Source organism: Pristiophorus japonicus, chromosome 24 (assembly GCF_044704955.1).
Source record: "Pristiophorus japonicus isolate sPriJap1 chromosome 24, sPriJap1.hap1, whole genome shotgun sequence".
Lineage (NCBI taxonomy): Eukaryota > Metazoa > Chordata > Chondrichthyes > Pristiophoridae > Pristiophorus > Pristiophorus japonicus.
Window position 1 is genome coordinate 29292122 of NC_092000.1, and position 21754 is coordinate 29313875.

General features: G+C 44.0%; 1 protein-coding gene across 3 annotated transcripts in view; it reads left to right on the forward strand.

The window, feature by feature from the left end:
- Window positions 1–21754, forward strand: part of pbx4 (pre-B-cell leukemia transcription factor 4) — a 441364-nt gene that overhangs the window by 390944 nt on the left and 28666 nt on the right. For all 3 annotated transcript variants that reach the window (XM_070867367.1, XM_070867369.1, XM_070867370.1), the window contains exon 6: window positions 10626–10785. In XM_070867367.1, the coding sequence (XP_070723468.1) occupies window positions 10626–10785 (160 nt within the window). The remainder of the gene's footprint in view (window positions 1–10625; window positions 10786–21754) is intronic.

A 21754-nucleotide genomic window follows, 5' to 3' on the forward strand; every position in this document is an offset into this window, starting at 1 on the left:
ACATTTTTGAAAACGGGCGCAAATTTGATGTAATTTGCACCCAACTGTCCATTACAGAAACTCTACCCCTACCATTTCTTCTTTAGTGAATAATCGAAGTGACTGTTGACTGTTACTGGCTACAGTAAAATTTTAATAGCAAGTTGGGTAACAATTGCTGCTTTTCATTCTTAATTACATGAATGACAGCTTTGAGTGAAGTGACTGAAGTGAAGCTCTCTATTTAGCCTCATGTAGTGTTGAAGTTTTTATTATAATTGTATATTTTAGAGTAATTTTTGTAGGAGGTTGATAAAGTTCGCCCTTGTGATGGTGGTTTAATATGTTTCACTAACGCTGTAGGTGTTGATGGCTGGTCCATATTTTATTTGTAGGCACATTACTATTTTAAGCATTTAAAATTTTTAATGTGCTGAAGTATAATTATTTAAGTTCAGTGAATTTTGATCTATTACCTTAGACTTTCAACCTTCGCCAAACTCACAACAGCAGGGTTGTAACTACTGTTTTTAACACATGCGATACAATAATTGCTGCTTTTATGTGGTTCTTGGAAGGCACAGAAGTTCTATGGTGCTTCCTTGTACTCACATTTTAGCCTAAGGAAAAATGGTTGGGTTAGGAGCGTGGGGGTAGTTAAATTGTTACAAATCGGAATCCTAACCTGAACCCTCCTCCAACCTGTCCACGAAGGCGGGACGGGAGGCAGGAAGGGAGCAGGCAGCCAACCCCCTGCCAGGAGGCGGGACGTCAATTTAAATATTACAATGAGGCAGGAGGTCTCTTCTTTAACCTCCATTTTGTGTTTAACTGTAGCTGGTTGGGTTTTACACACCTCGTTACAGCAAGGTGAGAACCGCTGCATCCAGGGGGTAAGTGCCTTTACACGTACCTCCTGAATTCTGGGTACCTTTCTAACCCACCCATTATGGCCACCGATCGCCTTTGCTCGGCCAATCCCCCCCCCACCACCAATGATGCTGAGCCTGGCCTTGATCTTCTCTATTGTCCGGCCGCGATCTCCCTCCCCCCCGCAACCCGCGGATCCTCCAACCCAGATCCTCTCTTGCCCCCCCACCCCCACGATGCTCTTAATGGCCCGCCCCCCCCCCGCACCGATCCACCGATCTTCTGCCCAACACCTCCCCCCCCCCCCCGCCCCCCAACCCGGTCCTCTTAACGACCCGGAATTTCCAAATGAACATGTGCATAAACAAGGGAGTTTAATGCTGGGTGATTTTCAAAATTGAAATTGAAATTTTGTGTTTGCTGTGAAGAGAACACTTGATGATTCCCATTCAGTAGTATGCCCGATGTTTGATTATTTTATATATTTCAGGAGTAGGCCATTCAAACCCTCGAGCGTATTCTGCTAGGCTGCGATTGGCTGCCAACGATCCAGAAGTAGTTGCTCACGTGCAGTTCCAGTGGTTTTTTTGTTTGTTCTTGCCGGACTGCCCACAGATTAGTGAGAGAGAAAGGTGAGGGGTGGAAATTTCAGGTATTGTGAGTCTGTGATGTGATTGAAGGTGATATTAAGATGTTAGCTTGTGCTCTCACGGAGTGTGTTTATCGTTATCAGGCCCTGTGTCGGTTGTGGTTCGAACACATGGCTGAGGAACAGAACGCAGGCGCTGGATGTTAGGATTTAATTTAAAATTCCTTGTACCGCTGGTATTTTGACTTCCTCCTCCACTGTGAAAACGAATACAAAGTACTCATTTATCAAGTCTGCCATTTCCTGTTATCCATTATAGCATTAGCTGCAATCCCCTTTACCACTCGTTTTCTCTTTAATATATTTATTTTAAAAATTGCTTGGAGCTTGGATATCCCTAGCAAGTTTTTTTATATTCTCTTTACACCTCATATTACTTTGTGTCCATTTGTTGTTTTTTTTATATATAGCTCTCCCAATTTGGAGGATTTCTACTTTTCCCTGTATTTGTGTAAGCCTTTTGTTTTAACTTGATTCTGTCTACTACCTCATCTGTTGACCATGTTCCCTCTACAAGTGGAGCCTTTGACTAAGCCAAGTTTTAGTATCTTCTAGTACAAAAAAGAGTCACTCATACATTAAACTGAGCATATCATTTTATACTCACTTTATTCTTGTTTCTTGTTTCCATTCCACTTATGGAGCTGAAAATTCCACTGGTTGCACATTGGTCCTGGGAGTCTCTGTGTTAGAGGATCCATTATTGTCGAGCTGGTTTGTTAGGAATAGTAAATAGTGAAAACATTCAATTTCGCATTTTACAGGACTTAGTAAGTAATGGAATGACACAGTGGCTAATGGGCCTGGACCTTTCAATAGCCTGGCAGTCACAGCCAGATGTTGTAGACTCAGAGAAGTATTTTTCAATCTGTTGCATGATTGAATAACATAATTACATGACTAATATGGTAGCCCACTTGGGTTGCCAAGGGACAGGTCTGCTATAATATTATGGACTGTTGGAAAACATGGCTGTATTGGACAGTTAAGAGCAACAAAGTGTTTCACCCAAGAGGGCGAGGAGGGTAAAATCTAGCAGTGGCGAAGGTTATCTTGTGGACGGAAAAACCCTGACATGCAGGTAGCTAGGCCAAATCATAACTTGTGTTTGGAGCAAATATGACCTTTCATGTACTTTGAATTAAATACTTAAAACAATTTGCAACCAAATTAGCTTGAGGGAAGCACTTCTTTATCTGCATTTTGCACAGACGTCAGCTTATGTGGACTGGAAAATTAAGGACAAAAGCAAAGCAGGGCCCATTTGAATCTGGGTAGCTACCGACTGAAATTTTTAACATAAGATATTTTTGCAAGGAGCAGCTACTTTGACCTTTTAGTTAGCAAAATACAGGGTCTGAAGCAGATTTGTCCCTTCATAAAAACAGAACTGAGTAGAAATTCATTTTGAATCAGCTTTACCACATCTTTTGCCTCACAAATTCTCATTTGGGGAGAATGGGAAAAATTTTAACATGGGTGAGTGGGTGCAGGTAGGGGGTTAAATGGGCAATAAATCGAAGCATGTCTGGAAGCTGGCTCCAACCCGCTGACTTGCGGGCTTTGCTGAGGCGGGACAAGGGGCGGGCAATCAACCCATTCCCAGGAGTTGGGTTGGCATTTTAAACATGTTAATGATGCTGGAAACCTCGGATTGAAGCTGCTTTGCAGGTTTTACTGTGGCCAGCTGAGTTTCCTGGGCCTCTGGAAATCTGGCAGCTGCAGTGAGGGCAGCTGCAGTGTGGACAGTCTCGGGGAGCACTCCTTGTGGGCCAGGAGGAGTAGGAGTGCTTCTTCCCGGCCCTCCAAGCTCCCCCAGCAACAGACCACTCCCCACACCCATACAAACTCTCCCTCCACCCTCATGATCAGACACGTCCGGGGGTCGGGGATCAGACCTACCTGGTCCTGCGTCCTCTTCCGGAGTGCCAATCAGGCTGACTTCCAGGTGGGGAGATAAATCTCCACAGTATGTGGGGGAACCCAGAATTCCCAGCGCGTCAGGAAGTAAAAATTCCTCCCAATATGTCTATGTCTCAGTATGTGGGGCACACTAATATGATTGTAATAAATTAGCACTAGGGCCCATGAGACTGAAATTAGAATTAGGTCATCCTGTTTCAGAATAGATACTGTCTAGCCAAATAACAATACAACTTTTTCTATTTCCCTGGCCAACAAAAAATGTTTTCTTAATATTAAATACCAGGCCACGAGAGTTATTGCCTCCCTCATATCTACTCAAACGGTATCCTCGAATAGTGAGATAAAAACTGCCCAGTCGGTTACCTTGTTCTTCCTATTAGTGTGTACATCTTGATTTTATCATTGAGACATAATGTGATAGGGCAGTTCTGTTGGCAGAATTGGCAGTGGTTTCTGTAGGGTAGATTTTTACTTAGATTCATTATCACTCTCATCAATCTACTGATTTAGGAATCTTTTCAAAATGTGTGCCTTTTGAAGAAATATGATTTCAGAAAAATCTGTGCTGTTAGTAAATTGCCTGTTACATTGCCCATAGTCAGCTGGTCAATAAGAACATAATAAGAACATAAGAAATAGGAGCAGGAGTAGGCTATTTGACTCCTCGAGCCTGCTCCGCCATTCAATAAGATCATGGCTGATCTGCTCCTGGCCTCAACTCCACTTCCCTGCCCGCTCCTCAGAACCCTTGACTCCCTTATCATTCAAAAATCTATCTATCTCCACCTTAAATATATTCAAAGACCCAGCCTCATAGTTGTCTGGGGTAGAGAATTCCAAAGATTTATGACCCTCTGAGAGAAGAAATTCCTCCTCATTTCTGTTCTAAATGGTGACTCCTCATTCTGAAACTATGCCCCCTAGTTCTAGATTCCCCCACGAGAGGAAACATCCTCTCTGCATCTACCCTGTCAAGCCCCCTCAGAATCTTATATGTTTCAATAAGATCACCTCTCATTCTTCTAAACTCCAATGAGTATAGGCCCAACCTGCTCAACCTTTCTTCATACGGCAACCCCTTCATCTCAGGAATAAACTTTGTGAACCTTCTCTGAAATGCCTCCTTAAATAAGGAGAACAAAACTGTACACAGTACTCCAGGTGTGGTCTGCACAGTTGTAGCAGGACTAACATCCCCCTTGCAATAAATGCCATAATTCCATTTGCCTTCCTGCTTACTTGCTGTACCTGCATGCTAACCTTTTGCATTTCATGTACAAGAACCCCCAGATCCCTCTACTACAGCATTTTGTAATCGCTCTCCATTTAAATAATAATTCGATTTTTTATTTTTCCTACCAAAGTGAATAACCTCACATTTTCCCACATTATAGTCCATCTGCCAAATTTTTGCCCACTCACTTAGCCTATCTCCCTTTGTAGATTCTTTGTGTCCTCCTCACAGCTTGCTTTCCCACCTATCTTTTATCACCAACAAATTTGGCTATGTTACACTCAGTCCTTTCATCCAAATCATTAATATAAATTGTAAATAGTGAGGCCCCAGCACTGATCCCTGTGGCACCGCACTAGTTACAGTTGGCCAACCTGAAAATGACCCATTTATCCCACTTTCTGTTTTCTGTTAGTTAGCCAATCCTCTATCCACGCAAATATATTACCCCCCAACCCCATGAGCTCTTATCTTGTGCAGTAACCTTTAGTGTGACACCTTATCGAATGCTTTCTGGAAATGTGTAATGAGTCCGGATTAATTAACGATCTTGTAGTGTGAGTTTGGTATCTAAAGTTTTATTTACAAGCAGGACGATGACAGCACAGGCACAATGGACCAATTGGCCTCCTGTGCTCCATTATTCTATGACAGAGTTGAGAGACTTCATAACCCACACTAAAGCGCACCCAAGTGGCCAGAGCCTGCAATACATTATGACAGTTGACACAGCAAACCTGAATGGGAAATATTACCATAGCAATTGTTACAATGGTAAAGGTTAATAGAAATAAGGAAGCAGAGTTTGTGGATAGGAACTACATATACAGATTGCTGAAAAATTCATTGAGCTGTTTAAAATGCTCTTCATATTACAGTATATTTGTATTGTAAGTACACAGCATAATTTTCTTTCCAAACTATTTGTTTAAATAAAATATAATTTGACTATGATTTTCAGTATTTCAACACTTCTGTTCAAGATATACTGGAAGCTGTAGTGCTATTGGATGAATTTGCTAAGAATAAAAAAGTGAGTTGTAGGCTTACAATAAAACGTAGTAATGAAAGAAAAATATCTGTAAACCCATTCTCTGAATGGTTTTAACAACGTTTTTCTCTTATTCATCGAGTAAAATTCCATTCGCCAGGAAGTAAAACTAATGTTGGTAACAATTGGTTGGGTAAGCTATTAGGGCATCGCTGCCCTTTACACGGAAGGTCTTATGAGGAGACACATACTTAAGTTTAAATTTTCCAGGTCAGCATACATACCCATACGATAAAACTCAATGTCTGTGTGTGCTTGGAAGACCCTTGTGCAGAGAACAGAGATTATCACAGTGAGTCATGTACTTTTATAAATTTCAGCTTCCACACTGCTATAGTACTCCAACACCATGCAAATGAAAGACTCATGGAAACTGGCAAATTAGTTGTTACTGACAACCGCGTTTGTTTTATTGAAATACAAGCTTTGCTACCGAATTTTACTCAATAAATAGAGAAGATCTTTGTTAAAACCGCTTTATCATATCACCTGTAGAAAGCCTAAGGTCCTACCATCTGTTAGAGGTCAGCTCTTTTTGTAAGAGGCTGTCGTGGAGCATAGGAAGATGAGGATCATGCTGCTGGCGTGGTTTAAGAGAATGAGTGGAGTCTAGCCAGAAATGAACAATGTGTAAATGGGGTCTAAAATGGTCAGAGGGGCCTAGGAGGGTTGGAGGCAATAGGAGGATTGCTGATAGCATTAGCCAGTAATGTAAATGGAGCCTAGCAGGAGGTAGGTGTATACAAGAGGATTAGCCAATATGTGCACAACAGGATCAATTGTGGAGTTACTCTGGATATTGTTGCGAACCAGATAGAGTCAGGGTCACAATGCTGTGATCCACAAGGATTAGTGCAATTGTGGTTGTGCCCACATAGCAGAGCACAGACTGGTCTGGGCTTAGTACAAAAAGTACAGTACAACTACTTCATTGGATGCGAAGCACGTTGGGGTGTCCTGAGGTCCTAAAAGGTGCTATATAAATGCAAGTTCTTTTTTCTTACTTTTCAGGAAGGCAAATAAGCAGCTCAGAATTTGAACTTTGATCTTTATAAAGAAGAAAGAACTTGGATTTATATAGGCTCATACAATACAGAAGGAGGCCATTTGGCCCATAGTGCCAGCTCTCTTTAAAAAAAACTACCAATTTGTCCCACTCCCCTGCAATTTCTTTCCTTTTTGAGTAGAGATCCAGTTTCCTTGAGAAAGTTACTGCTTCCACCACCCTTTCAGACAGTGCATTCCAGATCATAACTCGCTGAGTAAAAAAAACTCTCTTCCTCTCCACCTGCCCCCCGGCTTTTTTCCCAATTACTTTAAACTTGTGTTCTCTGGTTACTGACCATTCTGTCAGTGGAAACAGTTTCTCCATAGCTATTCTTATCAAAATCCCATATAATTTTGAACACCTCTACTAAATTTCCTCTTAAACTTTTCTGCTCTAAGGAGAACAATGCCAGCTTCTCCAGTCTATCCATATAACTGAAATGCCTCATCCCTGGTACCATTCTGTTAAACCTCTGCACCCTCTCTAAGGCCTTGACATCCTACCTAAAGTGTGGTACCCAAAATTGGACACAATACTCCAGCTGAGGTCTAACCATTGATTTATAAAGGTTCATGAGGAAGAAATTCGGCTGCTTAGCGCCTTCAGTTAGCATCGGCGGTGGGGGAAGCGCTCAGGCAGTAGTGTCGTGGCATGGTGAATCCCGCGCCGCACATTGCATTCGCTGGCCCCGTAGCGCCGGTGATAACAGTTAGCGCCTCGGCACCTTTCGCCATGCAGATCGTGACCTCAGTGAACATGCAATGCTCGCCGGGCATCCAATCTGCAGACTTCAGTAGTGCCTCCCACCTTACTGCCTCGCGCTAACAGTGCCAGGGAGCGGAGGCGTGAACAAGCCGGCTGGCGGGCGCTACTTAAAGCGATGCGCCCCAGTACTTTCGTGCCAAAGGTCAGTTATGCGTGCCAGAGAGCGCAGGATGTATCTGCAACCAGATAAATGCTGCTTAGTCCCCAAAGTGTTGTGGGCCGTCAAAGGACTTTGCATTTCATCCCACAGCATATCGCCGTTCTGCACTTCCCGATTCATTGGCAGCTGGTGTGCAGACTCCAGTGACCCTCCCCTTTACTGGCGGGAAGGATCCTTTGCCAATGCTCATTCCCGATTACATAACACCTCATTTTCATTGCCGCTTGGAGCCAAATGCCACTCACCTACGCCATTAGCACCTGATTTAGCATTCCCTGCATTCTTTCAGCGCAGAGATTCAATTTCGTGGACGCGGAGATTGATTAGCGCTTGGCGCTAAACATACAACTTTTCAAAAGTTAGCCCCCCCCAACCGGGGCGATACAGAATTTCTAGCTCTGTGCTTCTAATTATCATGCTAAGGATCCTGTATGCTTTTAACAGCTTTATCAACTTGTCCTGCCACTTTCAAAGATTTGTGTATAGAATCATAGAAGTTTACAGCATGGAAGGAGGCCATTTCGACCCATCGTGTCCGCGCCGGCCAACAAGAGGCTATCCAGCCTAATCCCATTTTCCAGCACTTGGTCTGTAACCCTGCAGGTTACGGCACTTCAAGTGCACATCCAAGTACTTTTTAAATGTGATGAGGGTTTCTGCCTCTACCACCCTTTCAGGCAGTGAGTTCCAGATTCCCACAACCCTCTGCATGAAGAAATTTCCCCTCAAATTCCCTCTAAAACTTCTACCAATTACTTTAAATTTATGCCCCCTTGTTGTTGACCCCTCTGCTAAGGGAAATAGGCCCTTTCTATCCGCTATATCTAGGCCACTCATAATTTTATACACCTCAATGAGGTCTTCCCTCAGCCTCCTCTGTATGAGAACAAGGTCTCCGTTCGTACACCACTTCAGAATTGTATCATTTAGTTTACATTGCCTCTCACCATTTCTCCTTCCGAAAAGCATTACTTCTTACTTCTTTATTCAATTTCATCTGCCATGTGTCTGCCCATTTCACCAGTCTATCTTAACAAACTTCAGGAGGTCATAGTAAGACTGGTGAAATGGGCAGACACATGGCAGATGAAATTGAATAAAGCTTTGTGTCATCTGCAAACTTTGAAATGATGTCCCCCCTATACCCAAGTCCAGGTCATTAATTGTATGTAGTACCTTTGTTGTCCACAGGATGTCCCAATGCACTTCACAGCCCATGAATGACTTTTCTGAAGTGTAGTCACTGCTGTAATGTAGGGAAATGCAGCAGTCAGTTTACACACAAGAAGGTCCCACAAACAGCAATGAAATAGCTGAGCAGATATTTGGTTTAGTGATGTTGGTTGAGGGATAAATCTTACATCTCTTGCGTCCACCTGAGAGGACAGACGGGGCCTCGATTTAACGTTTCATCCGTTAAACTGACAGTGCAGTGGTCCCTCAGTGCTGCACTGGAGTGTCAGCCTTGATTTTGTACTCAAGTCTCTGGAGTGAGACTTGAACCCACAACCTGCTGACTCAGAGGTGTATATAAAGGCAAGTTTTTTTTCTTTTATATGAATTGTGCTATCTACTTGAATCTGGTATCAAGTTCAGCCTCATGAGATTGTACACAGTTGGACAGTGGTGTTCCACAAGAAATTTGATGACAGCAATGTTGGCTCCTCTCTACTTACATTTATTGCACATCAAGCAGGTCTTACTACAGCATTGGTTATTTTTCTTCTCTACACCATGCTCCTATCTCCTTCATGTCTACTTTAGATCCCATGTTGGAAAATAAATTTGACTCATTGGTTTTCTCCATGCCCAAATCTTCAAATCCATTTATAGGAGCCATTGTTCCCTTCCTAAGATGGTTCAGAATTTCACATCAGTCACTCTGATCTTCTTCTGTTCACACAAGTGTAGTTTGGAATGATATTCCATAAATTGAATGCCTACAGCACACTATTGCTGTGTAGGACCTCATTGTTTTCCACCAATAAAAAGAAAATCTGAGACTAGGCAGGTGTATGGGAAGAATGCCTTTTGACCCCCATCTTAGAGAGCTATTCCTTTTTAGTGAAAGGTCTGGGGCTTGGGGCTGCCCAAAATGAAAGGCATATGTTGTATTTAGACTCTGCTGAAGTGCTGCTCATAGAGCTAAAGACCCAAGAGGTCATGTGAAAGTGAGTGTGGAGCAGCCCTTCACATAACCAAGATCACTACTAAATGAATAATCATCCTCTCCATATGGGACCCAACTGCAAGAATACACTTCAACCCTTTTGTGGACTATATTGGCAAATAGCAGTGTAATCACTGTAATATGTGGAAACTCCTCAGTTACATTGACTGGAATATCTGATGCTCAAGATAAGTAACAAAATGAAAAATTACAGTAATGAAAAAAAGATCTTCTTTGTTAAACACACTGCCCTGGAATTGAACAGGAAAGGCACACCTAGATCCCCAGTCTGTTGAGTTAGCTGATTTATTTTGGGCGTAGCAGTAAGACATAACAATTGGTATGAGAACCCTGGGTTATGAAAGGGAAAATGGGCCATTATTCTTCCTCCTATTCACTATCCACCGAACCCTGCTGAAAACCGAATGTTGGGTGATGACGGGATGGGGTTTGGTGGTGATGACCCTGCATGGGAAAATAATCTGGCAACACACGCTGTCTTGGCTTTCAGTGAAGATTGCCCATTTTGACAAGGCACTAAAGGGCAGCTGCCACCCATGGAGCCATTCTCATAGAGGCGGAGGAGCAAAAACGATTTTTATTTCAGAAAATGATGCCTATTTAATGGCAGATCATTTAGTGATTGTTTAATGAACATTACACGAAATCCTGCACTAACTGCTAATATGCCCTGTCTCTAATTCCATTCCTGTTCTATCTGACGTGAGTAAGTGAACGTGTGCCATTAATTTACCTTGTCTTTCAAACAACAGGTGTCGAATTGGTTTGGTAATAAGCGAATCAGGTATAAGAAGAACATCGGCAAATTCCAGGAGGAGGCCAATCTTTATGCAGCCAAAACTGCAGCAGACGCCACAACTGTGGTAGCCCAGCAAGGGAGTCAGGCAAATTCCCCTTCCACGCCCAATTCAGGTAAGCCTTTCTGACAATCTCGCATGTATACACGTAGAGAAGCAGAGTGCTGCTTATGGGATCAGCTGTTGAGATATTCCAACGTTCAGTTACAAGAAATCTCTATTAATTCTAAGAACGTTGTTCAAACTGCATGCCAGATTTGAATAATCCCATTTGTTGTTGAAGGACACTTATGCTGGGGGGGGGGGTGGGGGGGGCTGGTAAGCATTACAAACACTATTTCTACATATGTATTGTCCTATTTTTTTTGGAGAGGCATCATTCATTATCAAAATGATTTTATTTACATTATTTGCTTGTTTAATTCAGAGGATTAGATGGCTTGTCTAATGTAAGATATACCTCATAAAATGCATCATAATGTTGGTGTCAAAAGGATTTACAGACTGATCTGATCATTTAAAATTGGTAGCAGTGTTCCTCTGGGTATATGCTGAAATTGCCCACAACATTCCAGATATTTGTCCCACATTAAAGTTCTTTATAAGCCAGAGCTGCTACCTTTTTCCCGAAAGTACATTTAAAGGATTATTTTCTGATATGCAAGAAGAACTCACTGCGTGGTTCTGCAAAGGTGTTTGGGCTCGGGCTACATATATCCCATGAATAAATTATATTTGATTATTCCACAGTCCTAACCTGGTTACTATATTTATCCCGTACCACAATATAGTAGGTACAATAATAAAGTAGTCATGAATACAAAAGAAAAATACAGTGGATGCTGGAAATCTGAAATTAAAAGCAGAAAATGCTGGAAAAACTCAGCAGGTCAGGCAGCATCTGTGGAGAGAGAATCAGAGTTAGCGTTTTGTCAGAACTGAACAGTCATGAACTTTGTGCCCATTGGTCATGTAAAGCCAGTAGCATTATTTCTGGATTATAAAATGAGTGCATTTATTATCTACTGCCTGGTGACCACATATAGTATAATGTACCAACGAGCCTGGTCAGTATTCAATCAGCCAGTGTCTTCCAATAATTTGATGTAGATTTTCAACACAGTGTTCACATAAAACCAAGCATATATATTCCTCATAGAGGGGCAGTATATTTGATTGATTTATGTTCTGATTTCCCTATTGAAACTCCTGTTTAGAGGCTGCCTGGAAAGTATTTTCAATGATATCATGACCGGAAGCGGGGGGAAGTGGGTGTTAAGTAGATTTCCTGTCGTGATGTCAGTGCAGAGAACTGCCTTGGGATTTGTGCAGTCCTCTCTTAACCTTCACACTGACTTGGCTTTGACGGGAAGTTGAGGGCCAAAATATAGTTCCCTAGTCTGTCAAATCAATGATATGTGCAAACAAGTATGAAATATGGTCATTTTTCTGAGGATGTAGCGGGAGGGGTTAGATGGCGCAGGAAGTACTACCGAGCACCCTCCCCCAACCTCTCTCTTGTCAGCATGTACCAAATTGTGGAATCGGGTATACCTTTATCCAGTAGTGCACTATATTCAGGCTTTTGTGATACAATACAGATAATGCCTCAACAACGTGACACATATTGGAGCTGAATTTGCGGCCCCTACGGGTGTATACAAGGCCTACATGCACCCACAGGAGCCCCTGGGTTTAGGCATGCGCTGTGCATGCGCTGAAACCCGGAATTTGCGATCTGTCAAGAATCCTCTTGACAAATCGTACAAATCTGACAGAAAAGGGCCTTCGCGGGCGGAGAGTTGGGCCATTTGCCCAGCGAATGCCCAGTGAATGCCCTTGAAAGAACACCTGGTAAAAGCAGGAGTAAGGCTTTTACCAGCATAAGGTTTAAAAAAATAAAATAAAATGTTATCACTCATTTGTAAAAACTCTGTCCATTAAGGTAAGTTTATTTTTAGCCCCGTTAAAACATTAAAAAATTTTCAAAAAATATTTAATTAAATATTTTAATTCATTTTAAATGTGTAATGTTTATTTCATGTATTTTTGGGGGCATTCCTATTCATACTTATGGCAGCTCTGTAAAAACGGAACTCACCATTGAGTATGAATAGGGATTCCCCCTACTTTCATTGGTTGGGCTGGCCCACGTGATCCCAGAGGTGCTTGCGAAGAGCCTGCGTTCCTGGGATACGTGGGCCTCTACGCAGGCCTATGCTTAGAGGCCCATTAGCGCAAATCGCCGAACCTCCCAGACCACCAGGTAAGTTCGTAGATTTTTTGCCGGTCGAGGCTTCCGCACACGGGAAGCCTCCGACCGCAAATTCTATCCCATTATGTAATTTCCTCTGTTCTGCCTTCTTTATTCTCTCTCGTGCATGTGCTGCACATATCCTCTTTCCTGGAACTTACTGGAGCAGAATTAAAACATGCTGCATGACTCCTGCATGACGCTTCATATATTGGTCACATCAACATTGTTACCCAGCCAAAAATCAGCTATGCAACAACGTCAACGTGTACTTATATAGCATATTTAACGTAGTAAACATCCCAAGGCACTTCACAGTAATGTTTTAAAAAAAAATTTGATACCGAGCCACAAAAGGAGATATTAGGGCAGATGATCAAAAGCTTGGTCAAAGAGATTTTAAGGAGGAAAGAGATGGAGAGGTTTAAGGAGAGAATTCCAGAGCTTCATCATCATAGGCAGTCACTCGGGATCGAGGAAGACTTGCTTCCACTCCTGAAATGAGTTCTTTGGTGGCTGAACAGTCCAATACGAGAGCCACAGACTCTGTCACAGATGGGACAGATAGTCGTTGAGGGAAGGGGTGGGTGGGACTGGTTTGCCACACCCTCTTTCCACTGTCTGCACTTGATTTCTGTACTCTCTCGGCGTTGAGACTCAAAGTGCTCAACGCCCTTCCGGATGCACTTTCTCCACTTTGGGCGGTCTTTGACCAGGGACTCCCAGGTGTCAGTGGGGATGTTGCACTTTATCAGAGAGGCTTTGAGAGTGTCCATGTAATGTTTCCGCTGCCCACCTTTGGCTCGAAAGCCGTGAAGCCGCATAAAGCACTTGCTTTGGGAGTCTCGTGTCTGGCATGCGAACGCTGTGGCCTGCTCAGCAGAGCTGAGCGAGTGTGGTCAGTGCTTCAATGCTGGGGATGTTAGCTTGGACGAGGACGCTGATGTTGGTGCGCCTGTCCTCTCGGAATTTGTAGGATCTTGCGGAGACATCGTTGGTGATACATCTCCAGCGACTTGAGGTGTCTACTGTACATGGTCCATGCCTCTGAGCCATACAGGAGGGCTGGTATTACTGCAGCCCTGTAGACCATGAGCTTGGTGGTAGATTTAAGGGCCTGTTCTTCGAACACTTTTTACCTCAGGCAGCCGAAGGCTGCACTGGTGTACTGGAGGCGGTATTGAATCTCCTCATCAATGTCTGCTTTTGTTGATAAGAGGCTGCCGAGGTATGGGAAATGGTCCACGTTGTTGAGGGCCACGCCGTGGACCTTGATGACTGGGGAGCAGTGCTGTGCGGCAAGGACAGGCTGGTGGAGGAGCTTTGTCTTACCGATGTTTAGCGTAAGGCCCATGCTTTCATACGCCTCAGTAAATATGTCGACTATATCCTGGAGTTCAGCCTCAGAATGTGCGCAGACCGCATACTGTAGCTCAATGACAGGTTGGGGTGATCTTGGACCTGGCCTGGAGGCGTTAGTACAGTGGTTAGTTCCTCGTTAGTATAGTGGTGAATATTGCTGCCTGTCTAGAGCTTAGGGCCTTGGCAGCTGAAGGCACAGCCACCAATGGGTGGAGCAATTAAATTGGGGGATGCTCAAGAGGCCAGAATTAGAGGAGTGCTGATATCTTTGTGGGTTGTGGAGCTGGAGGAGATTACAGAGGTAGGGAGGAACGAGGCCATGTACCTGACTGGAATTCACATCTCTTGCCTTTTGCCATTGGAACTATTGGGGTTACTGTTTTCCTTTCTTGTCTTTCACTGCTTTACTGCTGACTGTGGATAGTAAATTGCACTGTTTCTTTTCTTCAGATTAGTCCTTTGTGTTTGAAAACACCTTTTTAGTTATTGATTTTACTCTCGTTTTGTTTTGTTCCATTTCTGGTGGTTGATGAGCACGTGGATATAAAGCACGTTTTATCTCTCTACATATATAGTTGCCTGATGTACATCGATGCATGTCCACACTGCCTGGGCTTTTCAAGTATATTGTAAGCGTTTTATTGGAAACCATGGTTCATCAACCTGTGTAATGTTTGATCGAGGCCCTCTTCTGGGCAGAAGGGTCTGCTTCACATAGATTCTGGGACAGAACTCACAGGGCAAGAAATTCCATCTTTGGGTCCCCACAAGGCTTCCCCAGTAGCTGAATAGCCTGCATTGCATTTATGTAGGCGCATGTGATAACCACTACACTACAGAAATTCTACTATGGAGTACATGCTGTGAAAACTGTTGTTTCAGCAGAAAACAGCTCTTGCCTAAGGCTTCTAGTCTTTCCTCTTTGTCTTACAGAAAGTTAATTAGGGTTTTTTATCTACAACTTTGGAAGCTGTTGGACTTGACCTAATACAGCACCAGATATTGATGCATTGTCTTCAGTAGCATATCAGACACCATGGTCGCAAATAGCACAAACTCCATTGTCAGTGTCAATTTTTTTCTGTTTGGGTCCATGTTTTGTCCTTCCAGATTTTGGTCATGGTCCCAGGGGCCTTTGAGCAGATTTGTGGATTGTTTTAACACACCAAGAGCAGCAGCCCCAGTTACAAGTGCGCAGGGGTCAGTAGTCCAACTATGGGATAGAATCCTCTGAGGCTCTCCAGGTTCCATTTGTCCTCTGAGGTTGAAATGTTTCTTTGCTTGGATTGGCAATGATGACGAGGAGGAACCTTACTCCTTTCCTGAAGCACATGACACTGATAACACTCAACCTCAAAGCACAGTAGGACTAGAGTAAATCAGAAAAAGTTACAGTTGCAAGTAAAAAATGGCCTACATGATGATTTCTGATGCATTTCAACATTAACACTGATTTTTTTTTCCCCCTCCAACTTTTTCCTCTTATTCCTCCACACCGCATCCTGGGTATAGTTCCAGTGCACTCACAGCCCACTGACATATCTCCTGAGTAGATCATTCTCAATGTAAGCACTTAGACTCAGTCAAAGAAGTGAGCAAGTTATTCGACTATGGAGAGCAGCACACCTAAGCCTGAGCCTGTCCTAGCCCAACTTCCACACAAACTATTCCAGCTGGGATCATTGGATAATAATCAGAGAAGGAAACCTCATGTTTTTCTCCATCCAGAGTTTAGAGACTCTGCACTTAATGCTAATCCTCACAGAGAGGTTGGGAGAAACTGTTTTTCACCTCGTGCAGCAGTTAAAAGAAAGTGTTGCACCAGATATCTCCACTAGAAGCATGATACATGAATATAAGCATGAGATTGCTGATGTGATTTTCTAGGAATGAGATACTAAGGGTTTTGATAGCTGCAAATGTAAAGCTTGGAGACCTTGTACTTCACGCATCAGAGACAGACTGTCAATACAATGGAACATAGGAAGAGGAGTAGGCCATACAACATTATGCTGTGAATCCTAGTCATTACATCATACAGATAGACTTTAAAAAGCTGAAACTTCCATTTGCCAGGTAACTAGGATTGTAATGCTCACAGGTTTGTAGAGCTGTTGCTTTCTGAGTTAGCCAGTCAAGTGATGTTCACGTGATGTCACATGATGTCCACAAGACTCAATAAAAGTCAGTTGGGTCTAGGTCATCCACGATGAGGTATGCAATTGTGAGCATGGTGGATGAACTGGTAATGTGTAGTGTGATTGTTAATTAAACCAACTAATTATTAATAGCAATGTGTTTCTATGAATTCTTAAGCAAGAACCCATGAAGCAAATACATGACAAAGACCAGGCCACTTTCCAATTCTAAAAAACATAGGGCCCAAAATTGGTGGCCTTATCACCCACTGCCGCCGGCTGCCGGCGAGTTTTTTCGGTGACAGATTCCCCCAGGTCTGCAGCCGGTGGGAGGGGAGTACCGCCGGGAACCGCCCACAGGCGGCCAAGTCGCGTAATTTTCCACCCGTTCGCCGAGCTGGCAGATTCCTCCAGGCTGGAATCGGCGGGAATCGGCGGCAGCAGGGTAAGGACGCTGCGTGGGGGCAGGTCTAACCCCGACGGTAAGTAGAAGACCTGCAAAAAAAGGTTAGTGAACATCTTTAAATTTTTTTTTTCCAATGATTTATCTGTCTGAGGTCTTTTTTTTAAAGATTTTTATTTTTAGGTCCACCTCTCCCACCTCACTGGGCCCGACTCAATCCTCGGCGTCACTTTGGCGAGGATCGCATTTGCTTCCAAAATTGGGAGCTCACGCCTGCCACCGCCCAGATTGACGGCGTAACCCGTTATTTTGTCGCCGGGCAGTACTGCCGTCTCTTTTAGAGGAATCTTCCTGGCAAAGTACCGCCTGGTCTTTTGGCAGGCCTTGGCTTTGACCAAGTTCGAGCCCATAGTAACTCATTGACTTTAGTTCAGTGTCGGATCCTGTGTGACTCCTTACAGCACGATTCTATCCCACTGGCTTGCTTCTCACCTGTACTAAAGCCTTACTTTACAGCCGAACCAATCTAGTCCTCATCCAACATGCACACATACCCATTCCTACATGAGGACTCAGACAGCCCGGGGAGCGGAGGCCAAATGTCTGCTCCTACTGCCAGCCCCTTTAGACCAGCTAACTCAGCGCCAGTCCTGGAATTTTCAGGTGTGTGTGGCTCAGCTACACACTGCCTTTACCGACGAAGCCATTGAGTCACCTCAAACTTTAATGCACATTTTACATTAGCTCGTGAGGTCTTTAAAATATTGCTTTGCAGAGGTTTCATTTATACTTTTATATTCATCTGCGATAGTTTGATTTTACAGTTGTCATGGGGTAAGGACATTTGAAGCTTTAAGAGCTGCCAAGACGTAATTAACCAATAGCATTGTAGCGTGCGCAACTCATGGCACTCTGTTTAGTGGGTTAGAATTCCCACATGACTAACTAACACTGCTAGCCAATGTTCATTTTATATGTCCAGTCATTTCTTTGGGAGGGAAGTATGATACTTAGTTTCTCAGGCAGGTATCTGCCTGAGAAACTATCAGCGGCATCTCCAGTCAAGCAAGAACAACAAGTGCCAAGGAAGAAATGGCAAGGTTTTATATCCCTTCCTGATTGAGGAGCATGGCCAAGCTGGTGATAATAGTTTGAAAATGCAAGAGAAAAAGTAGGAGAGAAAATTATTTTACTGTGGGTATAAAGACACCCCGAGCGCAATTGTCTTTTCTGAAACTACCATCGAATACATAATGAGGCGTTCCTTTAGAAGTTGCATGTTATGATGCCTCAGTGACATTGTATTCAAGCTGTAGAATGTCATAGGGTTGTCTGTCCTGTCAACTCCTGTCCTTGCATTGGGGGGGGGGCTTTATCAGTTTGTGGTGGGGGTCGCTTGCTGCTGTACCACAGGGAAGTGAGGTGGAGGGGGGAAGAGAAGGCCACCAGCCTGCATCTCGTCTGTTGACAACCTATCATGATGTTATATTGATTGCTGTCTTTGAGAAGTTAAAAGTAACAGTTATTTTATGGAGAGTAATTCTAATTTCTCTTCATGCTTAAATATAAATAAAAGTACAGGGACTCACAATAAGAACCTTTCATTTTCAGTTCTAGTGAATCAGTGCACCCTGTTCTTTCACGAACAGTAAAAACAACAGCAACAACTTGTATTTATATAGCACCTTTAACGTAGTAAAACTTGCCAAGGCGCTTCACAGGAGCGTTATAAAACAAAATTTGACACCGAGCTACATAAGCAGATATTAAGGCAGAAAGAGGTAGGTTTTAAGGAACGTCTTAAAGGAGGAAATAGAGGCGGAGAGATTTAGGGAGGGAATTCTAGAGCTTTGGGCCTAGGTAGCTGAAGGCACGGCCACCAATGGCAAGAGGCCAGAATTGGAGGAGCACAGCTATCTTGAAGGGTTGCAGGGCTGGAGGTTACAGAGATGGGGAGACGTTGGTGTATGTATCCTGTCAACATCCCCAGCATCGAAGCATTGACCACGCTCGATCAGCTCCGTTGGGCAGGCCACATTGTCAACATGCCCGACACGAGACTCCCAAAGCAAGCGCTCTACGCGGAGCTTCGACACGCAAGCGAGCCCCAGGTGGGCAGAGGAAACGCTTCAAGAACACCCGCAAAGCCTCCTTGATAAAGTGCAACATCCCCACCGATTCCTGGGAACCCCTGGCCCACGACCGCAGAAAAGTGGAGGAAGAGCATCCGGGACGGCACTGATCACCTTGAGTCCCATCGCCGAGAACATGCAGAAACCAAGCGTAGACAGCGGAAGGAGCGTGTGTCAACCCAGGCTCTCCACCGACCTGTTCCTTCAACCACTATCTGCCCCACCTGTGATAGAGACTGGAGGTCCGTGGGTTCGGGAGGTCCGAGAGTTCGGGAGACAAGGAGCTCACAGCCATTGTCCAGGCAGGTAAGTGATTGGCTGTTTGATTGGTAAGTAATCTCTCTTTCTCTTTTGATAAGTCTAATGAGGGGGATGGCAGGGCAACTCAGTCCTGTGGACTGCACAACCTGTGGCATGTGGGAAGTCCTGAATGCTTACCTCGACCTAGACAACCATGTGTGCAGGAGATGTCTCCAGCTTCAACTACTTGAGCTCCTAGTTTCGCAGCTTGAACGGCGGCTGGAGTCAATGCGGTGCATCCGCAAGGCTGAGAGCTACGTGGATAGCACGTTTCAGGAGGTGGTTACCCCGCAGTTTAAAAGCGTGCAGGCAGAGGGGCAGTGGGTGAACACCAGACGAAGGAAGAACGCTAGGCATGTAGTGCAGGAGTCTCTTCCCCCGAGTCCATCTCGCTTTCCAACCGATAATCTCTTCTGAGCACCGGTGGGAGCAATATTTATCATTTATTATTGATGGCTCTTTATTTGTAAAAGTGATGTGTTTCATGTTTGTATACTTCCCTTTCTCTCCACCCCCCCCCCCACCCCTGCCCTGCCCCATCTCTCTTCCCTACGCCTGATTTGTAACCTACGCCTGATTTTCTAAGTGTAGGCAAGGTTTTTCTGAGCGTACAAAAATCTACACTTACTCCATTCTAAATTAGTTTGGGGTAAGTTTTCGCTGCCTAAACTTTCAAAACAGGCGTAAGTGGCCGGACACGCCCCCTTTTGAAAAAAAAATCTGTTCCAAAATGAAACTGTTCTAACTGACTAGAACTGGAGCAAACTAAATGCCGAGAATTGCAATTTCTAAGATACTCCATTCTAAACCAGTTGCTCCAAAAAAACTCAGGCCGAAACTTGACCCCATAAACCGCATCATTATTGCCACTACTTTGCTGAATAAATGCAACGCGCCAATTTTACCCATAATGAAATAATGTTAAAGGTCATCCTGATTCTTGCATGTTGTGAATCGAGGCAATCCTCCATTTTCAAGTGTTGGGTATACATGGTTGAGGTACTGGATTCTTGGTTTGGACAAAGAGAGATGGAGGAATGGTTACTGATTGTGAAAGATTAAGGGGATGACATTGCTGCTTCCAGTGTAACCATTGAAAATTAGGGGTACAGCAGTTCAAATACTTAGTTACTTTATCCTCAGAGAACTTCTTAAATGTAGCTTTTTAACAAGTTATTTATACTATGCTGATATTGAGTTCTCGATGTAGTTGGTATATTGTGTTGAGACAGTTTTTCATTCTAACCGTTGGAAGCCAGTCAAAGTTCCTACTCATCAAAGTCTAGAAATTGCTGTTAGCTTGTAGCATTACTCCAGTGGGAGCAGGATGAACATAAGCAGAGAAGGCTGTCGGAGCAGTCAGAGGGCACAGAATGTGCATGGTCTGCACCCTTTGCTATGCCTCCCATCACATCTACAGGCCCAGGCACAGTTACCATGCAATGCCTCCAGAGACTCCAGTTTAGGAGGAAGGACATTACAGAGCTATGCCATCAGTTTCAAGAAGATCTGCAGCAGACCTCAAACATAGGGATGAAACATAGAAACATAGAAAATAGGTGCAGGAGTAGGCCCTTCGAGCCTGCACCACCATTCAATAAGATCATGGCTGATCATTCCCTCAGTACCCCTTTCCTGCCTTTTCTCCATACCCCTTGATCCCTTTAGACGTAACTCCCTCTTGAACTGGCATCAACAACTCTCTGCGGCAGGGAATTCCACAGGTAAACAACTCTGAGTGAAGAAGTTTCTCCTCATCTCAGTCCTAAATGGCCTACCCCTAATCCGAAGACTGTGTCCCCTGGTTCTGGACTTCCTCATCATCAGGAACATTCTTCCCGCATCTAATCAGAATCTTGTAAATTTCTATCAGATCCCCTTTCATCCTTCTAAACTCCAGTGTATAAAGGCTTAGTTGATCCAGTCTCTCCTCATATGTCAGTCCCGCCATCCCGGGAATCAGTCTGGTGAACCTTCGCTGCACTCCCTCAATAGCAACAACGTCCTTCCTCAGATTAGGAGTCCAAAACTGAACACAATATTCCAGGTGAGGCCTCACCTGTACAATTGCAGTAAGACCTCCCTGCTCCTATACTCAAATCCCCTAGCTATGAAGGCCAACAATCCATTTGCCGCCTTCACCGCCTGCTGTACCTGCGTGCCAACTTTCAATGACTGATGAACCAGGTCTTGTTCCACCTCTCCCTTTCCTAATCTGCTGCCATTCAGATAATATTCTGCCTTCGTGTTTTTGCCACCAAAGTGGATAACCTCACATTTATCCACATTATACTGCATCTGCCATGCATTTGCCCACTCACCTAACCTGTCCAAGTCACCCAGCAGCCTTTTAGCGTCCTCCTCACAGCTCACACTGCTACCCAATTTAGTGTCATCTGCAAACTTGGGGATATTACACTCAATGCCTTAATTCGGCAGTTGGGGAGAGGCGGGAGCAGCGTCGGAGCAGCCTATAAAAGGCCCAGCTTGAGCTC